At 42.6% G+C, this 27,840-nt stretch overlaps 1 protein-coding gene across 2 annotated transcripts in view; it reads left to right on the forward strand.

Annotated features, from left to right (window-relative positions):
- Window positions 1-27,840, forward strand: part of CFAP92 (cilia and flagella associated protein 92 (putative)) — a 132,351-nt gene that overhangs the window by 4,875 nt on the left and 99,636 nt on the right. For both annotated transcript variants that reach the window (XR_016312940.1, XM_089678729.1), the window contains exons 2-4: window positions 53-246; window positions 3,014-3,227; window positions 4,918-5,031. Coding sequence is in view for 1 of the 2 variants with exons in the window: in XM_089678729.1 (XP_089534855.1) it covers window positions 53-246; window positions 3,014-3,227; window positions 4,918-5,031 (522 nt within the window). In the remaining variant the exon portion in view is untranslated. The remainder of the gene's footprint in view (window positions 1-52; window positions 247-3,013; window positions 3,228-4,917; window positions 5,032-27,840) is intronic.

Consider the following 27,840-nt stretch of genomic DNA (forward strand, 5'->3'; position numbering starts at 1 on the left):
AAGTTATTTCCAACATAGATTTTAATTCATGACTTTTCTGTTATGTTTATAGAAGACCATGAACTTGGTTCTACCCATAAAGGAAAAATAGGACCTAAGCATCACAAAAAGGTGATTGAGGCTCCAAAAGCACAAAAATATTTCCACTTTGAATATTCCTTGCTTCCGGAGTTCACAGAACCCACTAAAGTTGACGTGGTGATGTTTGGGGCTGTGGCAAAGCTGTATATGGAGTATGAGTCTCGGGTAGGTTGAATGATCTAGCAGACAATATTTTAGATTCAGTGATGTTATAACTGGATTGCTGTGCTTTTTTATGCAATGCAGGCAGATCATGGCTGGTGTAAGGGGCTGACGGGACGCTGCACATAGCTTCCTGAAACATCAGCACCCTCCCTCCCTCCTCCCACAAGAGCCCTCAACCTTACTGCAAAGAATTATGCAAATATCAAAATGCCTTTATGGACAGGTGTCAGTCTGAAGGCATGGGTATTCCTAAGCAGACTGCCCTAGATAACGCCCACATGTGATGCTGAGCCTCCATGATTAACAGAACTGAAAACCAATGAATGAAAATGGCAGTCAGGTTGAGGAGGAAATTGGACTATATTGCTTTTAAAAGGCTCACCAAGAGGCTTACCTCCTTTTTCCCAAAACTGAAAAAAAAAAAAGATGAAAAGTATTTGTTGCAATCAGCTTTAAGTAACTGCAGACTGGTGTCCAAGCTGTGTGATAGTGAGCAAAATGTTTTTTGTTGCTGTGTAATACCAGATTTTGTCAGCAGGTGTCGCAATGTGTTGAAATCTGTAGTTCTTACCATGTATCCTTAAAAACGCTTTCTAGAGCAACATTAGGAGTATTCAAACTAAAGCAAAATTAATTCTGATTAACTACTACATACCATGGTTCTTTGTAAAGCGTTTTGAAAAATCCAGTATATTTAGTATCTGTTATAGATATTTGTTTCTTTTTATACTATGTGTAGGTATTGACATATGAAGATTATCATGTTTCCTTTTTGTTAAAAGGCTTATGTCAGTGCTTCACATTTTTAGGTATGCTGTGAAACAATTTTCTATGGTGGCCATAGAAAATCATTAGCTTACATATTCCATCTAGCTTTAAAAATTAGCTGAAATTTAATTGATTTCTGTGGACAACACAAAACCTTTTTCTTCATCCTTTACTCTATAGTTTCCAGTACGGTGTAGCATATGCAGCCACATATGTTACTTGATGTGTATGTCACTAGTCAAACGATGATGAATTTATTAGGTAAAAGCTACAAAACATATAACAGTCATCCTGTGCTGCCCCTGCTATTTGAGTGATATTCATCCCAGTCTGATACAGTGGGGCAAAAAAGTATTTAGTCAGCCACCAACTGTGCACGTTCTCCCACTTAAAAAGATGAGAGAGGCCTGTAATTGGCATCATAGGTAGACCTCAACTATGAGAGACAAAATGAGAAACAAAATCCAGGCAATCACATGGGCTGATTTGGAAAGAATTTATTTGCAAATTATGGTGGAAAATAAGTATTTGGTCAATATCAAAAGTTAATCTCAATACTTTGTTATATATCCTTTGTTGGCAATGACAGAGGTCAAACGTTTCCTGTAAGTCTTCACAAGGTTGGCACACACTGTTGCTGGTATGTTGGCCCATTCCTCCATGCAGATCTCCTCTAGAGCAGTGATGTTTTGGGGCTATCGCTGGGCAACACGGACTTTCAACTCCCTCCAAAGGTTTTCTATGGGGTTGAGATCTGGAGACTGGCTAGGCCACTCCAGGACCTTGAAATGCTTCTTACGAAGCCACTCCTTCGTTGCCCAGGCGGGATGTTTGGGATCATTGTCATGTTGGAAGACCCAGCCATGTTTCATCTTCAATGCCCTTACTGATGGAAGGAGGTTTGCACTCAAAATCTCATGATACATGGCCTCATTCATTCTGTCCTGTACATGGATCAGTCGTCCTGGTCCCTTGCGGAGAAACCGACCCAAAGCATGATGTTGCCACCCCCATGCTTCACAGTATGTATGGTGTTCTTTGGATACAACTCAGCATTCTCTCTCCTCCAAACACGACGAGTTGTGTTTCTACCAAACAGTTCTGTTTTGGTTTCATCTGACCATATGACATTCTCCCAATCCTATTCTGGATCATCCAAATGCTCTCTAGCAAACTTCAGATGGACCCGGACATGTACTGGCTTAAGCAGGGGGACACATCTGGCACTGCAGGATCTGAGTCCCTGGCGGCGTAGTGTGTTACTGATGGTAGCCTTTGTTACGTTGGTTCCAGCTCTCTGCAGGTCATTCACTAGGTCCCCCCGTGTGGTCCTGGGAGTTTTGCTCACTGTTCTTGTGATCATTTTGACCCCACGGGGTGGGATCTCGCATGGAGCCCCAGATCGAGGGAGATTATCAGTGGTCTTGTATGTCTTCCATTTTCTAATTATTGCTCCCACAGTTGATTTGTTCACACCAAGCTGCTTGCCTATTGCAGATTCAGTCTTCCCAGCCTGGTGCAGGTCTACAATTTTGTTTCTGGTGTCCTTTGACAGCTCTTTGGTCTTCACCATAGTGGAGTTTGGAGTGTGACTGTTTGAGGTTGTGGACAGGTGTCTTTTACACTGATAACAAGTTCAAACAGGTGCCATTGATACAGGTAATGAGTGCAGGACAGAGGAGCCTCTTAAAGAAGAAGGTACAGGTCTGTGAGAGCCAGAAATCTTGCTTGTTTGTAGGTGACCAAATACTTATTTTCCACCATAATTTGCAAATAAATTCTTTCCAAATCAGCCAATGTGATTGTCTGGATTTTTTTTCTCATTTTGTCTCTCATAGTTGAGGTCTACCTATGCTGCCAATTACAGGCCTCTCTCATCTTTTTAAGTGGGAGAACTTGCACAATTGGTGGCTGACTAAATACTTTTTCGCCCCACTGTATGTATGGATCTGTACTGTCAAATATCCACAAACTTAGTTTTAAACCTTTCCTTTTCCAGTTAATAAAGCCGTGGCAAGAGGGTGACAAAACATGGCTGGCATGGAGCCACAGCATTGATCTCCATGTGACAAAAGAAGCATTAATGAAAGCTTTATCACATCAGATACAAGTGAAAATATGGGATACAAAGGACAAAGTATCAGCAAAAGCAAGGTTTGATCGACCTAAGGCATTTCGCGTGTCACATGTGAAACATGGGGAGGAGCCTGAAGGTAATATCCTGTCTGTTCTTGTCTTGTACTTTCATTATAAAGCTAGACACAATCTGCATTATATTAAACCCCAACTACGGGTAGTAGTAGGAGATTTTAATGTTTGCCCTGGAGATAGGCTTTAAGATTCAGCGACTCTCTTTTGCTTGTTTTATATGGTTAATAATCTTGAAACTCCACCTGTGGCTGACAATAATATCTCAAGTATAGAGGAATTATTCTATAACATATATTTGGATTTTGTTGCAGATAAGTCAGAGAAAGAAAATCAGCTTACAGGATGCAACAGCAAAGTAAAAAAAAAATATATATATATATATATATATTGTTTCTGATAGCAGTGCTGGTTACTTATTATTCTTGGTTTTCCTGTGAAAGCATGGGTAAACCTGTCTAAAAGGTAATATTCCTCTGCTTCCAAGGGATCTTCTCTTACTTTCAGCTGTGTCTCTGCAACATACAGTGAAGGGAAATCTACTAGGTGGGATGTAGACAGGGGTCTTAAAGTATAACTAAAGGCATTGTTTTTTTTGTTTTGGATACAGTGTGAAGTGATTAGAACACCTGTCAGTTTTATTGCTGTCTTTGCCCCCCCCCCATTAGGGAGATTTACCCTCTCTATTTGTACTGTTTAACCGTATCATTGAAAGTAAAAGAAAATCCCAAAATGTTGGGTTGTCCCCAGATAACCCACAAAAGTGGAGAAATCTTCCAATGGGGACACTAGTTCTGATGACCTGGGGGTCCCAAAGGAACTCCCTAAAATTGCAGGGATTTCCTCTCACTTCTTGTGTGGCTTTAGGACAGGAAGTGAAGGGATATCTACGCAATTGGACAGGTGGCCAAAAAAAAAAAAAATTCTGACTGGTTATAACCCTTTCTTGCTCTATCCAAAATGAAAAAAAAGTTGCCACTGGTTCAACCATTCTCTACACTATACTAAAAAATAATGTTGGCTTTATGTACTTTAAGGTATTCTTCTGCCTTTGAGAAACTGATTAAGAGATTCATAGTGTATGGAACAGTGATGATATCTATAAATTTGTAATTTTCATTAATTGTTGGGTACTTAGTGAGGGAAATTACCAATTGTGTTTAGACATATGGACCAAGCTAAAGGACAGTTGTTATGAACATTTCCTTCTATTAAGTTTCATTATGTTTTTATGGGAGGTTGTCTTAGAAGCAAAGTGATGGTGATGAGTTTGGGTCACCCATATTGCAGGCAGAGGAAATGCACTGAAGGCTCACCTGTAATATAATAGAAGTGATCCTTTTTTACAGTACACTTGCCTTCAAAGGAACTGAATTGGTGACAAGCCATTTAACCAGTAGTGTTATACACTATGATGAACCTGACAAGTTCACTTAAAGTGGAAGTAAACTCGTTCACATCTTTACACTATAACTTATTAACAAGCATGGTATATAAAGAAATATTATCTATAATAAAAAAAGTCCCCATCTAAGTCTAAATTTGCACTAAAAACTGCTTATAGTAGGTCATGCCAAGCCATGCACTGTTCCATTTTTCCCCTGAACAAACTGCATGACAGAGGTTTAAACAGTTTCTGGGGGCTGCACAACTTAAAGCTTACAAGGTGGGCTAACATTTTATTGAAAGTGCATTTGGTGACTTTACTTCCACTTTTAACACACTTACATTTTCAATGTTTTCTGTTTACTGCAGTGAAACAGTTGGTCATGAATCAGAGGAAACTTTTCGAAGACAGCCTTCCACAGCCGAGTTTTATTCTTGAGAAAAATGGCAGCATGTTGTTTCAGGAGAATCTCTGTGCTCAAGGTATGTTTTAAGTCCTGTTTCACAAGGGTTTCAGCTTGTATAAGAGAAGTGAGAACAGCAAGCTTTTGTGAAAATTTCAGTAAGTTTTTACAAAACTTCTGGCAAGCTTTGAGCAGCTTTCTCTAAGCCTTTAAAGTACCCTTCAGCTCCTGTTTTTAACTGTTATGCTAATTGCCAAGATCTCTAGCAAGAACATTTACAAACTGACACTCATCAAAGCTTAGCGAAAGCTTTACAAATGCTTTGTAGATGCTTTATGTTCATCCTGTTCTTATACAAGCTAAAGCTTGTGTGAAACAGGCCTAATAGCTTTCAGTGTTAATTTTTTTTTCAGACTGTCAGCTGGCATTTAGCTATAGGGTGACCTGAGCCAGGCACACCAAACCTATATGTTGCCTATTTGTAAGGTATTCCATAGATACCTAGGAGTGACCTAGGACTAATTTATATATAAACCTATTCTTGTGTAAAGGCACAAGAATAAGTGGTATGAGGGACAGCTAATCAAAGCAATTTAAATCCTTGCAAATAAATATATCTGTTAATGCTTACCTGCAAACGAGATGTGAAAACATACTAATTTATGTCTCTTATATCTTGCAGCTTACATGTCCTTAGATATGGTGACTGCATTAGTTTCCTTTTTCTGACTTTCATACTTTTTTCTCCACCTGGTTAAATTGCCAGTAACACACTTTTTCTCCTAGGGTGACAATATTCACTCAATGTACTGTATAGAGAAGCAGCACTGTCGCTCTAAGCAGGAAGAGTGTTTAAACTACAGATCCATCTCTATTACGTAGACGGGAGGTGTTGTATAGTTCATATAAGATACCTGGAAAGGTTGCAAACTTGTTTGAGATTTCAGTTCAATGAACAAGTTAATAAGACAACCTGCTTCTGGCAGCAGCAACAGGTGTTTTCTGTACTTTACTTAGCATGAAAAAATGAAAAAGGCTGCCACAACATATAAAGACTGGTATACTACATTTTATTTTTGCTGAACCTGTCAGGAAGGTCCCAAATACCGGACATTGCAATGAAACCAATGGAAGTATACGGGAGCCGAATCTTATTATTTTATTCTGGACTTTTTCAAGGCTAATGTGGCAAAGCTTTAAGGGTATGGGTAGGTGAACACTGCTATGGGGGGCATATGCCATTGTAATAAATAGAGGGTCTTTTGTCAAAGGACAATATTCAAAATATACAAATCTTTTAAATAACGAGGTTTGGGATGCCCTAAACCTGCACATAAAGTTGCAGATGCAGTACAAAGTCACGTTGTTTACAAATAGCGGCCGTGATTTGTAATGTATCAGCTAAATTAAGTGTATTTCCATATTCCCTCTTCCCTCCAAGTCCTTCTGCAGACTCCCTCATCCCTTTTGGGGTCAAGATGTTGGGATGAGGCCTTGTCTTCTCAACATGGGCACAAGGTGCTTTGTTATCCCCCTTGCAGTGTACTTTCCTGATTATGAATGCATATGGCCTGGTATGGTTCAGGGTGTGAGGGACACATGTTTGCTGCCCCCCTTCCCTATAACCACAGGATTACTTATAAGGGAAGGGCAACCCTGTAAGAGAAGCCCATCTGTACTTACTTTCCAATGACCGCTGCTTCACTGCTACCTGGCCACTGCCTATATTTGATCCTTCCAGGTGGGACAGGTCAGCAGAGGGATCACTGTTTGGTGGGAGCAGGCCTGGACTGGGCATAGGGCGCACTGGGCTTTTGCACGGTGAGCCGGGGCCGCAGGGCTAAAAGATGACCGGGCCACACAGTGGGAGGTAAGCCGCGACCATCGTTTGGACGGGGATAATACAGACCACGGCTGCTGCTCACCTCCTGCTGTGCGGCTATGCCCAAAGCAGGGCCAACAGGAGGAGCAGCAGTGACGGCTCCTGAAGACGAGCAGGAAGCACCTCTGACACAAGGACTCCTCCTCGGCCGGCCACTGCACTGAAGGGAAAACGGCCGCCTCTCATCTTCACCCGCGGCTGCCGGCACACTGTGGGTGTATAGCAGCGGTGGATAGGGCTGTCTCTCTGTTGAATGGGCTGTCTCTTTGCTGGATGGGCTGTCTCATTGCTGGAGAAGCTGTCTCTTTGCTGGAGGGGCTGTCTGTTTGCTGGAGGGATGTCTCTTTGCTGGATGAGCTGTCTCTGTGCTGGATGAGCTGTCTCTTTGCTGGAGGGGCTGTCTCTTTGCTGAATAAGCTGTCTCTTTGCTGGATGGCTGTCTCTTTGCTGGACGGGCTTTCTCTTTGCTGGACAGGCTGTCTCTTTGCTGGACAAGCTGTCTCTTTGCTGGAGAGGCTGTCTCTTTGCTGGAGGGGCTGTCTCTTTGTGTAGAGGCTGTCTCTTTGCTGGAAGAGCTGTCTCTTTGCTGGATGGGGATGTCCCTTCTTGGACTGGGCTGTTTCTTTGCTGGAGGGGCTGTCTCTTTGCTGGATGGGGATGTCCCTTCTGGACTGGGCTATCTCTTTGCTGATTGGGCTGTCTCTTTGCTGGATGGGCTGTCTCTGCTGGAGGGGCTGTCTCTTTGCTGGAAGGCTGTCTCTTTGCTGAATGGGCTGTCTCTTTGCTGGATGGCTGTCTCTTTGCTGGATGAGCTGTGTCTTTGCTGGATGGCTGTCTCTTTGCTGGACGGGCTATGTCTTTGGTGGATGGGCTGCATCTTTGCTGGAAGGGCTGCCTCTTTGCTGGAGGTGCTGCCTCTTTGCTGGAGAGGCTGTCTTTTTGCTGGAGGAGCTGTCTCTTTGCTGAAGGGGCTGTCTCTTTGCTGGAAGGGCTGTCTCTTTGCTGGAAGGACTGCCTCTTTTATGGAGGGGCTGTCTCTTTGCTGGATGAGCTGTCTCTTTGCTGGATGGGCTGTCTCTTTGCTGGAAGGGCTGCCTCTTTGCTGGAGGTGCTGCCTCTTTGCTGGAGAGGCTGTCTTTTTGCTGGAGGAGCTGTCTCTTTGCTGAAGGGGCTGTCTCTTTGCTGGAAGGGCTGTCTCTTTGCTGGAAGGACTGCCTCTTTTATGGAGGGGCTGTCTCTTTGCTGGATGAGCTGTCTCTTTGCTGGGTGGGCTGTCTCTTTGGTGGAGGGGCTGTCTCTTTGCTGGAAGAGCTGTCTCTGTGCTGGAGGGTCTGTCTATTTGCTGCACGGACTGTTTCTTAGCTGGAGGGGCTGTCTCTTTGCTGGATGGGGATGTCCCATCTGGGACTGGGCTGTCTCTTTGCTGGATGGGCTGTCTCTGCTGGACGGGCTGTCTCTTTGCTGAATGGACTGTCTCTTTGCAGGATGGGCTGTCTCTTTGCTGGCTGAGCTGTCTCTTTGCTGGACTGCTGTCTTTTTGCTGGACAGGCTGTCTCTGTTGGACGGGCTGTCTCTCTGCTGGATGGGCTGTCTCTTAGCTGGACTGGGCTGTTTGTTTGCCCAGTTGGGTCCAGCAAAGAGACATCCCAGTCCAGCAAAGAAACAGCCCAGTCCAAGAAGGGACATCCCCGTCCAGCAAAGAGACATCCCTGTCTGACAAAGAGACATCCGATGTTGCTATATGGGGATAGCTCTTTGCTGGACGGGCTGTCTCTTTGCTGGATGGTCTGTCTCTTTGCCCAGTTGGGTCCAGCAAAGAGACATCCCAATCCAGCAAAGAGACAGTCCAGTAAAAGAAGGGACATCTCCATACAGCAAAGAGACATTCCAGTCCAGCAAAGAGACATTCCAATCCAGCAAAGAGACAGTCAAGTACAAGAAGGGATATCCCCATCCAGCAAAGAGACATCCTGTCTTTGCTGTATGAGGATGTCTATTTGCTGGATTGGGCCATCTCTTTGAATATATAGGGGGCACTGTGATTAGATCTCTAGGTGCACTGTAATGTAAAGGGGCACTGTGATATAAAGGGGACTGCGCTGTAAAGGGGCACTGTAATCAATACAGTGCCCCTTTACAGTGCAGTCCCATTTATATCACAGTGCCCCTTTATATTACAGCATGGAGGACCGACCCCGTGAATATTCTGTCACCAACTGCCCCTGCGAGTGCCCTTGCACCTCCCGGAAACTGGCTGCTCAGTCTAAAATGCCCGGGCCTATTTTTTGTCCCAGTCCGGGCCTGGGTGGGAATGTGGAATCCCTGCAACAGCAGGGGAGCATTGAAGCAGCTGTGTTTCAAGACATGGGCCACTGGAAGGGTAAATATAGATACCTTCTTTTTTAAGTGGCCCTGCAGTGCCAAGGTCACTTTAAACATTTAATTGTAAACATAATAATGAATTAAACGCAATCATTCACTTTAAACATTTTGGGCTTTAAAGCTGTTTTTAATCTGCAGGAGGTATATAAACAAAATGGGGCTTACCATCCTCAGGCTTATTGTAGGCAAATGTGGACACCCTTGACACTCTTGCTGATTTATTTTGTGACTCAGTTTTACAGTCATTCCTTTGAATTTCTAGTTAAAATCAGGTTGTATTGCAAAAAGATATAGAAAATGTCACGACCAACACATGTAAGATAAGAAAATATTGAACCATCGTTTTAATACCATATTCCTTATCTCTGCCAGGCCAGCATATTTTTGCAATGCATTGCAGGTAGCGTTAAATGCAGCAGAAGATATACAGGAGCACATTTCTTTCACGTTAGCTGAGAACAAGCTTTGCATATGCTGACCTTCTGAATGTATTATATCATTCTCTCTGCACAGTGAAGTTTTCGTGACATTTAAAATACACAAACCACAAGGTTATTCAGTGAGTTACTAGTGATTTGGGAAGGGCTATATCCAGTTGGCTTACTAAAACACAGGTACGAAGAATGTTCATGTTGTTGTATATAAACCATAAGTAAATGGAAAAGCTGTAAGTTAATTTAAAAAAAAAAACAAGGTCACAGAATTTCTAAAGTTTACTTTTAACCTCTTGAGACAGCATAACAAATATAAGCAGCGGAAGGAATATCGGACTCACATATGCATGCTGGCTGTCCCAGTTGGAATCCAAAGTACCCCATACCCTGTCGCAATAATTTTTTGCTGCAAGGGTTAATATGAGTGCTGAACCTGTCACAGGCGTGCATCAAGAGTGAAGATTATGCCTGCCATTTTACCCCCCTCCCTCATCCATCATGGAGCTGTACTATTGTTTCCATGAATGAGAAGCACTCTACAAATGGAGGACAGGCAGATGAATGAATGGCTGATCTGTCTGCTGCTAGGAACAGAGAGAAACATCAGAACTGCCATATATAGAGGAACGTATGCCTCACTCCCATGTAGATGGCAGTGTCAGTACATGGATATTGGGCCAATATTTTCCCCAGGGACCTAAGAGAGAAACTCAGCCCTGTCTGATCTTCAACTGGGATAAACACAGAGATCCTTCTCCTTGCTTCTGTTGCTGAACAGAGGGGCATAGGTTTTCACTTCCCCTTGCTTTGTTTCACCCTCTTATCTGTTATGCAAAGTTGTTCTCAGTTCAAATACCTGCCCAGCAAATCTGCCACAGCCCAGGTTTTGTGATGCCATCTTCCCAGTGATGTTAACGGGAGCCTGGCTGACCCTGTTGTTACAGTTGGCTCCAGATGATGCACGCCAGGCCCAGCACCTTACAGATGCTTTATATCTTTTTCTCTCTCTCTCAGTGGCTGTGAGATGCTTTTTAGTACTGAAAGTTTTTTCCTGTTTTAGTATGTTTATTGGTTTTGGGAATGAACATAAGAAATCAAAAGCAAGCCCTGCGCAGGAGCTAAATAATGAGTAAACATTACAAACTTATCAATAAGGGTTACAGTCATGGAAACCAAAATAAAAGAACTCTGAATCATTGGGATAATACCAATAGGCTGACAATGCAAAACAGACATATTCCTAGAATCTACTCATTGTCACTGAAGGGAAGGCTCTTCTCCTGCAACCAACCCCGTAGGGCGGTAACTGCGTGAGCAAGAACAGAGAAGAACTAGAAAGAAAATGTTGGGAAAAAGAAAAGATTATCATAGGGAAGAAAAAGAGGGAGGGAAGGTAAGGAGAGAACTCAGACTCAGAAGCCCCGAGGGAAGCAGTCAGACAAGGCCCAAACACTGACATTTTTTTTCAGCATCATTAGTTTTTCTGCATGTGAGAAGCAGAAAGGAGCCTGCAGTAGCAGTGTACCAGCATTGCACTCATTGGTTTTCAGTCCTTTAAATCATGGAGGCTCAGCATTGCATGTGGATGTTACCTTAGGCAATCCACTTAGGATTGCCCACTCCTCTAGACTGACACCCGCCTATGAAGGTATTTTCATGTATTTGCACAACTCCACCTAGAAGCTAGATCATTTCTTGCATCAGGGTTGAAGGCTAGCTAGAGGAGTAGTACTATGTAAAGCATCCTGTCAGCCCCTTCCACCAGCCATGATGTGCCTCCATTGTATAAAGAAGCACAGAGATCCAGTGATTATTATTATTATTATTATACAGTATTTATAAAGCGCCAATAGTTCGCTCAGCGCTGTACATTACAAAGGGGGACAAAACATGTGACAGAACAATACCAATACAATGCAAAACATGAGGGGATTGAGGGTCCTGCTCTTTGGAGCTTACAATCTAGGAGGGAGGGGATATTGGTACAGGAGGAGATAGCTGTGGGGGATGGGGTGGTAGGAAGAGTGGAGGAGGTCGGTCAAGTTAGCAGGGGTTAGGGTAGGCTTCCATGAAGAGATGGATTTTCAGGGTGCGCCTAAAGGAGAGGAGAGTAGGTGATAATCTGATGGGTTGGGGCAGGGAGTTCCAGAGGATGGGTGACACCCTGGAGAAGTCCTGGAGGCGGGCATGGGAGGAGGAGACCAGGGAACTAGAGAGAAGGAGGTCTTGTAAGGAGCGGAGTGTGCGTGCTGGGCGCTACTTGGATATTAGGTCGGTGATGTAGTTCGGGGCAGTATGGTGGATGGCTTTGTACGTCAATGTTAGGATTTTGAATTTGATCCGTTGCGCAATCGGAAGCCAGTGGAGGGATTGGCAGAGGGGGGTGGCAGAAATGGAGCGGTTGGAAAGGTGAATGAGTCTGGCAGCCGTATTCAGGATCGACTGAAGCGGGGATAGCCAGTGGCGAGGCAGGCCAATGAGGAGGGAGTTGCAGTAGTCAAGTCGTGATACGATGAGGGAGTGGATGAGCTGTTTAGTGGTTTCTGGGGTTAGGAACACGCGTATTTTGGCGATGTTGCGGAGGTGGAGTCTGCACGAGTTTGTTAAAGATTGGACTTGGGGCTGGAAGGATAGGTTGGAGTCCAGAATGACACCAAGTACTCTGGCCTGCAGGGCGGGTTTGATATTGGCGTTGCTGGATGTGATGGAGAATGGGGGGTGGGGTCCGGGCTGGGGGGGAAGACAAGAAACTCTGTTTTGGAGAGGTTCAGTTTAAGGAAGTGGAGCGACATCCAATCTGATATGTCGCTCAGTAGGTGTGTGATTTGGGCAGAGACAGAGGGGGTGAGGTGGGCGGTTGAGAGTTAGATTTGTGTGTCGTCGGCATAGAGGTGGTCGTTGAAGCCGTGAGAGTGTATGAGTTGGCCAAGGGAGGAGGTGTAGATGGAGAAGAGGAGGGGCCCAAGGACAGAGCCTTGAGGGACCCCAACAGAGAGGGGGAGTGAGGGGGAGGTGGTAGCATTATAGGTAATGCTGAAAGAGTGTTGTGACAGGTAGGATGAGAGCCAGGAGAGAGCAGAATCTCTGAGGCCGAGGGAGTGTAGTTTTTTGAGGAGGAGGGGGTGGTCGACTGTGTCGAAGGCCGCAGAGAGGTCAAGGAGTAGGAGCACTGAATAGTGGCCATTAGCTTTGGCGGTTAGAAGGTCGTTGGAGAGTTTGAGTAAGGCGGTTTTGGTGGAGTGTAGGGGACGGAAGCCAGACTGTAGGGGATCGAGGAGGTGGTTGTCGTTGAGGTGAGAGCATAGGCGGGTGTAGACGAGGTGCTCGAGGAGTTTAGATGTAAATGGGAGCAGGGAGATGGGTCTGAGGTTGTTCGGGTCATTGGGTCCAGGGAGGGCTTTTTAAGTATGGGGGTGATGTGTGCATGTTTCAGAGGGGAGGGGAAAGTGCCTGAGGAGAGGGAGAGATTGAAGATGTGGGTGAGGGAGCGTAGAATGGAGTGGGAGGGAGGTCGTAGGAGTTGTGAGGGGATAGGGTCGAGGGGGCAGGTGGTGAGGTGGGCATCAGAGAGGATCTTGGAGACTTCCTCGATGGTGGTAAGGTCGAAGGTGTGGAGTGTTGGGGGAGCTTCAGTATGAGGAATGTAGGGTGGGGTGGAAGTGGAGGTCAGAGCAGTGGTGGGGCTGTGGGAGAGGGGTGATGAGGAGGTAGCTGAGGGAGGGGGAACGTGGTTGGAGGGAGTTTGAGCAGCGACGAAGTCCCTGCGGGTTATGTCGAGGGGGAGGAGGGATGAGGAGGTAGCTGTATGAGAGGGGACGGGTTGAGAGGGCGTGTGAGTTGCGGCGATGTCCTTGCGAATTGTGTCAATCTTGTTTTTGAAGTGATTGGCAATCTCAAGGGCGGTGAGTGAGGTGCTGGGTGGAGGTAGGGGTGGAGAGAGTAGAGAGTTGAAGGTGGAGAAGAGACGGCGAGGATTGGAGGAGAGGGTCTTGATGAGGGTCAGGAAGTAGGCTTGTTTGGCTGCGTGGAGGGAGGAGGTGTAGGTGCGGAAGGCAGATTTGTAGCGGGTGAAGGCTTGTTGGGATTTTGTTTTGCGCCACAGTCGCTCCAGGGCACGACTGTGTCGTTTGAGGGTTTTGGTGTGATCAGTCTGCCAGGGCTGGAGCAGTCGGGGTCTGATGTTGCGTGTGGTTAAAGGCGCTAGTGAGTCAAGGGCTGTTGACAGCGCGTTGTTGTAGGCAGTCATGGCCAAGTTGGGGCAGGACAGGGGGAGGATGCGGTCATGGAGTTGATCCGCTGCAGAGTGGAGGGGGGCAGGGTTAAGGTTGTGGAGATTATGGCTGGTAGTAGTGTGACATTTGGAGGGGTAGGCGTTGGAGGATGAGGAGATAGAGAAGGTAATCAGGTTGTGGTCAGAGAGAGGGAAGGGGGTGTTAGTGAGGTTGTGGGGAGCACAGCGGTTGGAGAAGACAAGATCAAGGATATTACCGTTGGAGTGGGTGGTGGATTGTATGCACTGTGCAAGTGCAAAGGAGGAGGTTAAGTGGAGGAGACGGGATGTGTCCGGGTTGTCAAGGTTGACAGGGATGTTGAAAGCCCCAAGGATGATGGTGGGCAGCTCAGAGGAGAGGAAGAAGGGTAGCCAGGAGGAAAAGTCATCCAGGAAGCGGGGTATGGATCCAGGAGGCCGGTATATGACATCATTATGTCTAAAATAAGGTATGTAATGAAAACTGAAAGATTTATTTAAAAATGTTATTAGCACAAACACCTGACAGTAATGCTCACTTCCCGGGCCTTATTTCATTCAAAACTTGAAATATATGCTATGTTGGAAGCAGGAGTTGGACGTTGTTATCCTGAAGGAAGACTGGAAGGATATTTGTACACGGCTATTAGTTCCATGAACAAATTAGCCTGGGAAAACTCTTATAACGTCTTATTGAATTGGTACTAGACTCCCTCCTGAATATCTAAATACAGAGGGTAAAATAAATATTGAACATGTCACCATTTTTCTAGGTAAATTTATTTTAAAGGTGATATTAACATGAAATTATCATCACATGTCGGTAACAACCCATGCAATCCATAAATACAAAGAAACCAAAACAAATGAGTTCAGAAATTAAGTTATGTGTAATAAAATGGAATGACAAAGGGGAAAAATATTGAACACATTGAAGAAAGGGAGGTAGAAAAAGGCATGGAAAGCCAAGGTATCAGCTAAAATTCTATCAGTAATTATAAAGCAATCCTGCCCCTTGTCAGTGCAAATTAATATCAGCTGGTTCAGTCTCAACTGATGCCTATAAAAAGGTGTCTCATTACCAAGGTATCACACAAGAAACATCTTATGATGGGTAAAAGCAAAGAGCTCTCTCAAGACCTTTGCAATTTTATTGTTGCAAAGCATACTGATGGCATTGGCTACAGAAGGACTTCTAAACTTCTGAATGTTCTAGTGAGCCATAATCGAAACTGGAAAGAACATAATTTCACCGGCCATGATCATGTGCACCTCACGAGATTTCTGACAGAGGAGTGAAAAGAATTATCAGAAGAGTTGTGCAAGAGCCAAGAACCACTTGTGGAGAGCTTCAGAAAGACTTGGAATTAGCAGATACAATTGTTTCAAAGAAAACAATAAGTAATGCACTGTATATACAGTACACTCACTGTGCAAGACTCTATTGCTGAAGAAAAAGCATGTTGAAGCACATTTAAAGTTTGCTGCACATTTAGACAAGCCTTTGAAATACTGGGAGAATATAGTCTGGTCAGATGAGACCAAAATTGAACTCTTTTGATGCCATAACACACACCATGTTTGGAGGTCAAATGGCACTGCACATCATCACAAAAACACCATACCAACAGTGAAGTTTGGAGGTAGGAACATCATGGTGTGGGGCTGTTTTTCAGCATACGGTACTGGCAAACGTAATTGCATTGAAGGAAGAGTGAATATAAAAATGTACCTTGATAAAAATTTGTTACCATCTACCAGGATGATGAAGATGAAACGAGGGTGGACATTTCAGCAAGACAGTGATCCCAAACACAAAGCCAAGGAAACTCAATTGGTTTCAAAGAAATAAAATAATGCTGCTAGAATGGCCCAGCCAATCACCTGACTTGAATCCAATAGAACATCTATAGAATGAACCAAAGATCAGAGTTCACAGAAAAAGCCCATGGAACCTTCAAGATTTGAAGATGGTTTGTGTGGAAGAATAGGCCAAAATCACACCTGAGTAATACATGGGACTAGTTTCTCCATACAGGAGGCATCTTGAAGCTGTCATTACCAACAAAGGATTTGTATGAAGTATTAAATAAATTCTATTTAGCGTGTTCAATACTTTGTTTCTGTGTCATTCCATTTTGACTAAACTTAATTTCTGAAATTATTTTTTTTGGTTTCTTAGTATGTATGGATTGCATGGCTTGTTACTGACGTGGTTAAAATGTCCTGTCAATAGCACCTTTAGAAATATATTTTTGGAGAAAAATTGAGACCTGTTCACTACTTATTTTGTGCGTTCCCAGGTACTCTCTTGTTTGCTTTTAGGGGCTGTGGGCAAGAGGGAACGATGGTACACATATGGTGGACATGTCCAAAGGCACGGAGGCTATGGATTTGAGTTTACTCCCTGAAAAACACAGTCCTCCAGTGCAATTTATGTAAGGATCCACATTTACATAGGGTGCAGTGCAAATATGATGAATAAGTATCATATCAAAATAATATGAATAAATATATATCAGTGCAACCAATACAATAATAAATTAACGCTCTGATATCCGTTGGTCAGGTTACCTCCTAAAGGGAAATGCTCACCACATGGAGTCCAAAAAAATGGTGTATATAGTGTAGTATTTATTTAAAATATGCATAAAAGCATTTCACGTGGAAAAAAGCAATGCATATTTTAAATAAATACTACACTATATACACCGTTTTTTGGGCTCCGTGTGGTGAGGATTTCCCTTTAATAACAATATTGGAGCTTGAATAACAGATCTCCTGTTACATTTGCTATCTAACAAGTAGCCCTCTGGCATGTTGGTGGTGGATTACACACTGGAGTCCAGAGTACTACGTGGAACCGAACATGGTTTACCGTGATTACTAGCATCTCATCACTGATACACAGACCTATATTGGAAGGACTTTTTATTTATTTATTTATTATTATATTGGTTGCACTGATATATATTTATTCATATAATTTTGATATGATACTTATTCATAATATTTGTTTTATGCGCTGCACCTTATGTATATGTTTGTCTATTGCGATTTGTTGTCACTATCTCTGGTGCTAGCTGCTCTTATCTATATAGCGCTCGCCATTTGCTTTTTCAGATTATGTAAGGATCCAGTTGAGGCGTTATTACATAAGCCCATCCAGGCTACACATCCAAAAACCGCAAAACGAATTGACTTAATTTTTATATTTCAATGTTTTTATTAAATAAAGAAACAGCATACAGAGTAACAAAACCCACAATTGTGGGTGTCGGGATTCAAAACAACAAGTCCATGCAAGAATAAATGATACAATCATAAAATAAAAGGATGGAGAAACGGACTGAGCAATTAAGTATGAGACCGAGCAATCCCTCCGGCACAATTTAGAAATCAGGAAAAATCACAACAGGAAACAAAAGTCCATTACAGGATGCACAGTGAGAACTAAGTGACCCCAAGCTGATTCAGTCCTTATATACCAGTATGTATTACAACAAGGTGGGATGTCGGAATCAAAAATACAGAAAACAATAGAGATGAAGTTGGAGAAAAGTAGAATAAAGAAGAAATATTAGAGTGAAGGAGTCTCTTAGAAAACATAAAGGTATCGAATCCATGGTTCCCAAGTACTGTCAAATTTTGAGGCATTATTATTAACAATACAGGTGAGCTTATTATTAATCATGATCCAATTGAGTTTACTTTTGACATGGTCAAGCGGTATCACCGAGCACTTCCAGTATTTGGCTATCATGATCCTCGCCGCCAGGAGAATGTAAAGAATCAGTTTGACCGATTTCTTGGGTATGCCCGAGGACAATTTCTGAAAAGGGGCCACCTCTGGGGACCTATGGACGCTCACTTCTGTCACTGAATAAGGAAAATTAAATAAATGGATCCAAAATCTAGTCACCATAGGACACTGCCACCAAGTATGGCACATAGTACCTTCCCGTCCACATTATCGAAAACAGGATGGTGATGTGGTAGAGTATATTTTAGCAAGACGCATAGGGACTAGGTACCAACGTAGGAGCTTTTTATAATTGGATTCAATAAGTGCAGTATTAATGGAAATTTTATATAAAGCATATGCAGTGTCCCGCCAATCAGTTAAATCTCAGGAAATATTTAAATCCCTTTCCCATTGAATCATATAAAAAAGCTTAGTGTTTGGATCAATAAGGGAAGTATATATAGTAGATATGCTACCCTTCACCATACCAGAAGCTCGACAAGAAAGTTCGATAAAGGTGAGTGTTAGGGGTTCCATCAATAATTTAAGCTTGGAGTGACACATCGAAAGCTTTTGCTAGGAGGTAATTGATACTCATCCTGAAAATATTGTAAAGAGTATGGACGATCCCCATCTAAATAATCCCCAATATGTAGAAAGCCCTTATTGATCCACCATTGAAACAAAGACGGCATCAAATCAGGTACAAATTCAGGATTACAAAAGACTGGGGCCAGGGGGTATGAGGGGAAAATAGGGATTTATGGGTGCGCCACCTATCCCATATTGCTAAAGAGTAAGATAATGTAGGGCATAAGATGGGAGGACGCAATCAATTGGGGAGCCACATTAGAGAACCAATAGCATAATGATGACAAGATAAGGCTTCAATACTAACCCACTGGGGTACAGAACCTTTGGCTGTAGTATAAGAGAGTTGCATTATCTGGACTGCATGGAAATAGGCCAAGAGATTAGGAAGTCCCAAACTGCCATCCTTTTTTTGGGAGTATAAAGTTGAATTATTTATCCGAGGACGTTTATTACCGCACACGAATCGAGATGTCTGATTGTAAGCGCAATATTTCTCCTCTGGGGACTGCAGTTGGTAGTGTCCGAAAAAAGTAGAGTAATCTTGGTAGAAGGGTCATTTTGATAGAATTAATTCAACCAAACCAAGATAAAGGGAAGTCTGCCCAGCTACACAAATCTTCCTTGAGTCTTTTAAAAAGTGGGGGATAATTGGCACAATACAATGTCGCATTAGAACGTGTAAGATGGATCCCCAGGTAAAAAAGAGAGCAGGGAGACCACTGAAAATCAAAATTGTCTTGAAAGTACTGAGCCTCCGATGAGGGTAAAGTGATATTTAGAGCAGTTGTTTTAGAACAATTTAAAGTGAGTCCCGAAACTAGACAAAATCGATGAAGTAAAGCCAACAAACTCGGCAAAGATGTTTGGGGGCTAGAAACATACATGAGGACATCTTCAGCAAATGGCACATTTGTGATCCTGTCGGCCGTATTGGATACCTGTGATGGCAGGATCAGAATGAATAGCAATAGCAAGAGGTTTTATTGCTAGTGCAAAGAGTAAGGGTTAGAGTGGACAACCTTGCATATTACCTCTCCTAATAGGAAGAGGAACCGATTTATACCCTCGAATAGAAACCTGAGCTGAGGGGTTGCAATATAAAGCTCGTAAAAGGGAAAGAAAGGAGGAGCCAAACCCAAAGGCACCCAGCGTTTGAAACAAATAGTCCCAGGACAAACCATCAAATGCTTTGTGAAGATCTAGAGCCAGCAGCAATATTTCCCTCGGCAGAGAATTATCCCAGTTAGATTGTACTGCAGAACGTAATGCCAAAGATCAATGGATTTGGTCAAGTATTTGATGTCCTCTAATAAACCCTGACTGATCATCATGAATGTAGTTAGCCAAAACGTATTAATGCGTAAAGCCAAAACCTTAGTAAGGATCAGAGAAATAGGACAGTAATTAGGAACAGCAGTGGTATCTTTGTTAGGCTTGGGAATGACACTAATATACGCTCTATTCCCATCAAATGGCACCACATCCCCGTCTTGTAGATGATTAAAGTAATGAGCCATATGTGGAATCAAAAGATCAGGGAAGGTTTTATAATAATTATAAGGAAGACCATCAGGTCCCAGTGATTTATGGGGAGCTAAAGTTACAGAATTTTGGATCTCCAAAATGACAGGTTGGTCCATTAGGTCTCAATGGGCCTCCTGGAGAGATCAAAGATGTCAGGAAATGGTTAATGGATGGGGAGGCATTGTCTCGAGGTTGACAATAAAGGTCAGTGTAAACATAATGGAATTCTTGTAGAAATTTACCAGGGTCCTGAGACATATACCAGTTGATAATCTAATTTTAGGAAGAGCTATATGGGAGTGTATAAGAGACAAGTTACAGGAGGCGTGGCCTATCCTACCACGTGAAAAATGTGTGATTAGCCCAACGTAACTGTTTTTCTGCCATAGTAGTGAGGCATAAATTAAGTTCCAAGCAAGCCTAATCAAGTTTAGGTACTAAGTCAGGGTCGGAGATTAATTTATGTGGGCAGCAAGATCAGTATTAGCTTTGGATTTAGCCAAAATGAATTAATCACAAGCCTTTTTAAGTTGGGAGGATAGTTGAATAAGAAAGCCCCTAACCGAGGCCTTATGGGCAGCCCAATTGATAGCAGGATTCGTGTCCTCTGCCTTATTAGTTTCAAAATAGAATTTCAGATGAGCTGAAATATCAAGACAATAGGATGCATTGCTCAAGAGATATTCATTAAGATGCCAGTGAGGGTTAGCTGTCTTATTCATCAAGGTAGAAAGCGTGAAGAGGACCGGATCGTGATCAGACCAAGATGCAGAAACAATCTTAGCGTAACTAATTTAGGTAGTAGTCGCGTGAGAATAAATATATGATCAATGTGGGAATAACAATTATGGGCTCTGGAGAAATGAGAATAGTCTTGGGAAGTTGGGTTAGCTTCTCTCCAGGCATCAACTAAATTATAGTGAAACAATAGCTGGGCAAACTTGTGGCTCTGTCTGGAAGGCGATCTAAGGATGGCAGCACAGGATCTATCCAACATCTGGTCCAATGCTAAGTTAGAATCTCCAGCCAATACAACATTGCCCTCAAATGCCAAGGAGGCCAAATAGCATAGTAGGGAGTGAAAAAAACCCACCTGATTAGTGTTTGGAGCATAATAAACCAAGAAGGTGACCAAGTTGTCTCCTAAATGCCCTTTCACCAAAAGATAGTGTCCCATCCGATCCTTAATTACTTTAGTTTCAGTAAAAGATAAAGGCCGGGACAGACAAAGCGCAACCCTCCTCTTCCTCTCTGAAGTGTTAGCAAAGTAGCATACAGGATAGTCTTTATGCACGTATCGTGTGGTAAAAGAATGGGGGAAATGCATCTCCTGGAGGGCCACAACGTCAGCTTCTAAGGAGCGATAATGATGGAAGGCTTTAATACGTTTAGAAGGAGAGCCAAATCCCTGGACGTTATGAGAAAGCAATCGGATGATACCTCTTTCAGACCGTTGGGAGGACATGAGTAGTCACAAAAGACTGATAAGCTCGCCCACCTCCACAACGCAGTAGAAACCAAGAGTATCCAATGGAGAACATGGCCGACCCTCAGAAAAAAGGAGAGGAAAGAATGGAGAAAACATAGAAAAAGAAGAGAAGCAAGACACTTGAGGTACCCGTAACCCAGTGTCAAGGGGAACCTTACAATATGTATTATAGAGCAATATAAAAAAAATGAACCAACTAGTCCAGGGCAGTAGCCCTGAAAAGGAAGGGGTCTACACAAACCAACCTCTGGGGAGAGTCCTCCGATCTGAGAGGGCACATAGACATCTCCAGGCACAAAAAAAGAACACAAGATTAAACATCAATGGTAACCAGTATCTTGCAAGTGCAGAGAACGATAGAAATATAAAAACATCAATGAAATAGTCATAAACGTACAATTTGCGTGGCAAAACATAGAGTCGTAGGGAAAAAAATTAAAAGGGGGGGGGTAACCAAGGGGGGAGGGGGAAAGGGGAAGAAAAAAAAGAGGGGGGAGTAGGGGGAAATGAGCTAACAGTGGTAGCTAATGTTCCAATAGGAAACCACGGAGAAGCAACAAAGTAGAAAGTCCAAAACACTGCAATGAAGATTTCTCAAGTAGTTTTACGGTATGACTTCATCTTCTTCGATGTTGAAGCAAACCAGAGTGGTGAACGTGGCGGAGCATGGGATCTCAATTGGGTGTGGGATGAAGGTCTATGGGAGAGAAACCCAGTTGGAGCAGGATCTTTTTGCCTTCGTGAAATGTAGAGAAAGCATAGGGTTTTACGCTGTAGGTAAACTGAAGCTGAAATGGATAAGCCCACCGATCGTGAATGTCCCGCTGTACAAGGGGGAGTAGCGGTTTGAAAGATCTTCTTTTCAGGATGGTAGTCGAAGAAATGTCCGCAAAGATTTGAATTTTGTATCCATCAAGTTCCATGTCTGGATTTTCTCTAGCATACTTCATGACCGCTTCCTTAACCCGGCTTGACAATAACATCTCTAGGAGGTCCCTCCAGTCTGGGGGGAATCAGTGCCTGTGGATGCGGTCAATCTCCATATGGAGATCATCTATCTGTGGCTCCGAAGAATGCATAAGAGACCGAGTAAGGCTAGTAAGATCTTTCTACGATTCTGGGAGCCCCTGGATACGGAAATTGTAGCGTCGGGCATGGTTTTCCAGATCGTCTATTTTATAGTAAGCTTCTTCTAGTCGGTCTTGTAGCTCAGTAATCATATTGGAATTTTGGGACACATTGTGGACTGTTACATCTATTTTAGATTCCATACTATCCAAATGTTGGCCTAATTCCTGGAAGTCCTGCTTTAAATCCGCCGCTAATTTAGTAGTAGCCTTATCCAATTCCTGCTGTAACTGCGGTGGGACAGGTGAAAGTGCTGGGGATCCTGCAGGGCTGTCCAGATCAGGATCCACACAACTACTTTGCCTGAGGAATATGTCAGCCATCTCACCGGGACACCTGCATACGCACCTCTTCGAATTGACTTAATTTGTTTGATTAATTTTTAATGTCACCAAACAAACCATTGCACACTCCTGGATTTGCTGAATTTCCAGGAATTCAAAACTTATTTGAATGGTATGAAGGTCAATGAAAAATTGACAGCCATCGTGGAGGATAAACATGACTTACATCTAAAAATATGGACCCCATGGATAAATTACTTACAACCCGACCATAGGGCGTTACATCTCTGATTTTTAAGTCCATTGTTATGGAATGAGGGACAGGAAACAATTTCCCCTGCCATCTTTATGTAGCCTCCCCCGTATCTCTTCTACCTCTTTTCCCTCTTTCTATCTGCCCCCTTCTCTGTTTTCTGCACTCCTTCTCCTTACTTTCTTTTTTCTCCCCCTTCCCCTCTCTTTCTTTTTTTTGTTCCACACCCGGCCTTGTATTTTCAACAAGGCCCCAGGTCCTTGTTTGCCTCCTCTCAAAGAACAGTTCAGTAAACACGCAATTCACTAATTTTTTTTTTCTTTGTGGTGTAGGCCTCCATTGATTTCTTCCGGTCACTTTTTTATGATCCACTGCATTTGAAAATTTTCCAGTCAGCCTATTATATTTTTACTTCCTAACTGAGAGACTACCCAGTCTATATTTCTTGTTATACACATATGTGCTTCCATTTTTGGGCCTTTACCATTTTCAATCTTCTTTTTAAGCTATAGCCCTGTAAACTATGTTATGTTGTGTGATATCATGTACACATGTTGGTTTACGCTTTTACTTCTGTATTAAATTTATAATGTCTTATCCCACACTACCTACTACAAGTACCTAAAAAACCTCATATCTTGTTATAATGCTAATAAAAATAACAGGTGCCTGCAACCAAATGATAATGTTCGCACAATACTCTAAACAGAATGGATAAATAAATGTTCTGGTCGCGCCTTCTCTAATCACAAAGGTGTACTGCCACAGTTGTGAACCACTGATACTCTGAATCAAAACAACAAATAATAAATCAATCCATAATAATAAAGTGCATAATCTGTGTACAGTGAACACTGCTAATGTGTATCAAAAAACAACAAATATTGACACAATAAATAATCAAGGTGCATAGTCCCAGTTCATGAATAGCGATACTCTTCAAATAATTAGTTGTAACACATTCCACCATCCGTGTTAGTGGGCTATGTCCCTACACAGTGAATCCTACCACCATTCATAAATGCGCTCACCGTTAGGTGTGATCTGTATACAACCAGGTCAAATATGCTTTTGTCAGCTTGGGGTAGGACTCAGACCTTGCTCCACTATAATTGGTTATCCTCCAAGCCACCTATAGTAACTTCCCAATTACCGGGTGTATGGCCCTTTAAATCTCCGATCTCCACTCTGCACCTAGCTCCATCCCAACAATTGGCACTTGGACTTTGGAAATTCTATACTAACTTTTTTGTTTTTTATTTTGATGTTTGATTTTTCTGGAAGTACACTTGCTTCTTATATGTACTTTTCAATCAGCTGCCTATGGCCATTGTCTCTCCCCTCTGCATCAGCATGTCTAGCTGCTGCACCCATTCCCATTCCACCCCCTCTTTGTCTCATTATAGCCCAGCAGAAACAAGGGTATCTCTGACCCAGTTATCCCCACCTTACTCAGAGGGAGAAAATCTATCTCACATGGGATCTGCCATTGCACATGAGTGGCTTACTTTACCTGGTTCAAGGAAAGACTTCTGAGTCCCAGGGAATACTATTGTTTGTGCTTTGACCTTTCTTCAATCTGGACTTGACCAGCATCTGGCCCTGAGTACCTTTAAGTGACAGGTTTTTGCTTTATTTATTCTTCTGAAAAAAACTTGCTTTGCAGTCCTTAAGACCTTTCTTCATATTGTTGTTCATATAAATCCCCCAATTCAACCTCCTGTATCACCTGGGGTTCTTAACCTGGTGCTCTCTGCACTGCAGAGACCTCTCTTTGAGCTGAATAGAGATATTCCTCTGAGAGACCTCACCTGTAAGGTTGCCTTCTTGGTGACCATTACATCTGTTGGGCATGTTTCTGAGCTGGTAGCCCTTTCTTGTAAGTCTTTTCTTGTATTGCACAGGGACAAAGTGGTCTTGAGAGCAAAGTACTTCTTTTCTACCGAAGGTGGTCTCTCCTTTCCACCTCAATGAGGACTTTGTCCTTCCTTTCCTGTTTCTGCTCCAAAACATACCAACACAGGTAGATGTTATAAGGGCTCTCAGCGTTTACCTGGCAGCAATGGCTTCTGTTCGCTAAACCGATTCCCTTTTTATTCTCCCTACCGGCTCTCAAAAAGACCATCTGGCTTCCTGCTACACCAGCCAGGAAAAATCAGGCAACTTGTTTCTAGGGCCTATGTCTTTAAGGAAAGAGTTCCTCTGTTCCCGTTGTCTTTACATACAGTATAAAGCCTAACTCCAGCCAGAACTTGAAAAAGTACATTATCAGATTTGTTATTGCAGTCATCTTTGGAACAGGAAGTCCTAAACAATAATACTAACCTAATAGACAATTTTAGCTTTCCCCATTTAGGTAAGTTAAACTCCTTTTTGCTGCCCCCTAAACTTTGCAGTACAAGCGCAGCCCCACTGCAAGGGAGCATTTATATTTCCCTGGTGTTCAGATTTAAATAAGTTCACCTTTGGAACATGTAACATGTTCCCAAAGCCACAGGCGTGTTTCCCCATACTATCTATCAGATTTGAAAACAGCGCGGTCATGCGGGGCTTGTAGTTTTCAATGGACTAATATGGCGCTGTGGAGCGGCATGGTAGTTCATTGAAGCTTCCTGTCAGTATATCTGCTTGCTCGTACATCCCATACAGCAAGCAGATATTCTGACAGGTCTGCAGGAGACCTGCATGGCATCAGCAATCTACTGATCGCTGGTGCAATGAGTTAAGACAAAAATAATAAATGCACATTTTTTTTTTACCTGCAAACAAATGTGCATTTATTATTTTTGTCCAAACGGTGAACAGAAATACTGCTACAGTGCGGCAGGGGTGCGCAAAATCACTTATATATACGTGATTTTGCAATTCCAGGTAGGAAGGAAGGGGAGGGGGTAAATCATCTGGAGGGCAAGTGGTTCCTGCAGGGTATTGGCCTAATGTTTTCTCACCATTGTCAGTTTTCCAGTGGCAATTTTTTGCAAGTTCTTGTTCTCTCCCTCGCTGGTGGCAGAATCACCAGTGTGGTCTAACCCTAACTTTTTATACCCATGCAATTCAGGTATATCTTGTCTGTAGCCAAGACTAATCTAATGATTTTCTTTATACTTTATATCCTTTACAAAGTCTTTGATTTGAAGAGAGTCCAGTCCTGAGCAGAAATAGAACAGTACATAAAACTGATCCAATTACTCTTCTTAGTACAGTTATCACAGGGCTGTGTTGTTATTTAAATGTAACACTGTGGATTTCTCCTAAATGTTACTTGTCTTCACATTTTCAGATGCTCAGTAATCAATCATGTCATGGCATTCCTTTACGCACCGCTGATGATATTGAGAGCCAGTGAGAAGCATTTCAAGTAGTCCTGGATTTTCAAACAAAACCATCAATCATGTTTCTCTGTAGATGGGAAAATGTTGAGTAATAACCCAAAATTAATTTGTATCTTAGATTAGGGGATCTGCATGACGGATGCACAGAGGAAGACTGTTTTGGTAGCTAATCACGTTTTGTTTTAGCCTAACACAGAGTAAACACTTTAGCAGTCATTCTCTTATGATCTTGCTTAAAATCTTAGATTGTTTGCAATGTATATTGAACAGTTTACTACTCTTGTTAATATCTGCTGACTTGAGAGGTTTGCAGCATGAGCATACATCATCAGCAACTACGTGATGCTGTCCAGTCATTATGGACCATAATTCCTAAGGAGGGCCATATTGGAAAGAATCTGGCTTTTCCAAAGATGTAAGAGGGTATCTTACTAGATAGAATATCTAATTAGCTGACATAAAGGGAGATATTTATAGTGGAGAGCTATAACTTGGACACCACAATTCTATTCCACACCACATATTTTATGATTCATTCAAAAAATACAAACTGCAGTGTGGATCTAGTGGTGTCCCACAAAGTTCACTTTACATAGTGTAGCAGAATGAGCTTCTTGAATAAAAGGTTGGTCACAGGAATTTGACAGGTCATGTGACTAGGTTTTCCATTCAGTTTGCAGGGCTCCACTTGTTTAAGAGTCCTGAAGAAGTGAATCACTAAATATATTTGTAAAGCACACCATTTTTAAGCAGAAGAAAGTCTCATATAATGCAGTTTCTGGAGGTTTCTTTTTCCATTCTGTTTTTGCACACACTGTGTTGTCAACCATCATGATGTACTAAAGGGACTAGGCACATATAATTTCTGATAGTGTTAAGGACTTCACATTAGCTGCTTTCTTTTCTGCAGTGGGAAAATGGCAAATAGTAATTTCAAAATTAACCCATTTTAACACAGTTTTAATGAGGGGTAACTTATTAATACCAGTTTTACAAGGGTAAATGCAGCATTTTGTTAGGGAGGGAGACCAGAATAGGAGTTAAAGGTACACTGCTTTGGAAAATCAATTACACTACAAAAATCAGAGGTTTCCCAATAATGTAAGTTACACGGTAGCATCCACATATGATTACTCACACTATTGCACAGTGCTATAACTCTGCTTTTTTAATCCTGGCTGCATGTAGCTGACACCATAAGGAATACTGTATGCTGTTTTATCAGTTAAAGAGGTTGTAAACCTTTACATATACCGAGTGAAGTGATTGGTCTCAGGTGATACACAGATAATAAACAAATCCTCCTACATACAGTAAGTTGTACCTGTTTATCTGTACCCATTCAGTTGTGCTCAACATTTTGCATACCCTGGCAGAAATTGTGAAATTTTGGCATTGATATTGAAAATATGACTGATCATGCCAAAAAAAATTCTCTTTTATTGAAGGATGATGATCATATGAAGCCATTTATTATCAAATAGTTGTTTGGCTCCTTTTTAAATCATAATGATAACAGAAATCACCCAAATGGCCCGGATCAAAAGTTTACATACCCTGGAATGTTTGGCCTTGGTACAGACACACAAGGT

Source organism: Staurois parvus, unplaced genomic scaffold (genome assembly GCF_062004578.1).
Source record: "Staurois parvus isolate SC_StPar_1 unplaced genomic scaffold, SC_StPar_1.0 ptg000209l, whole genome shotgun sequence".
Taxonomy (NCBI): Eukaryota; Metazoa; Chordata; class Amphibia; order Anura; family Ranidae; genus Staurois; species Staurois parvus.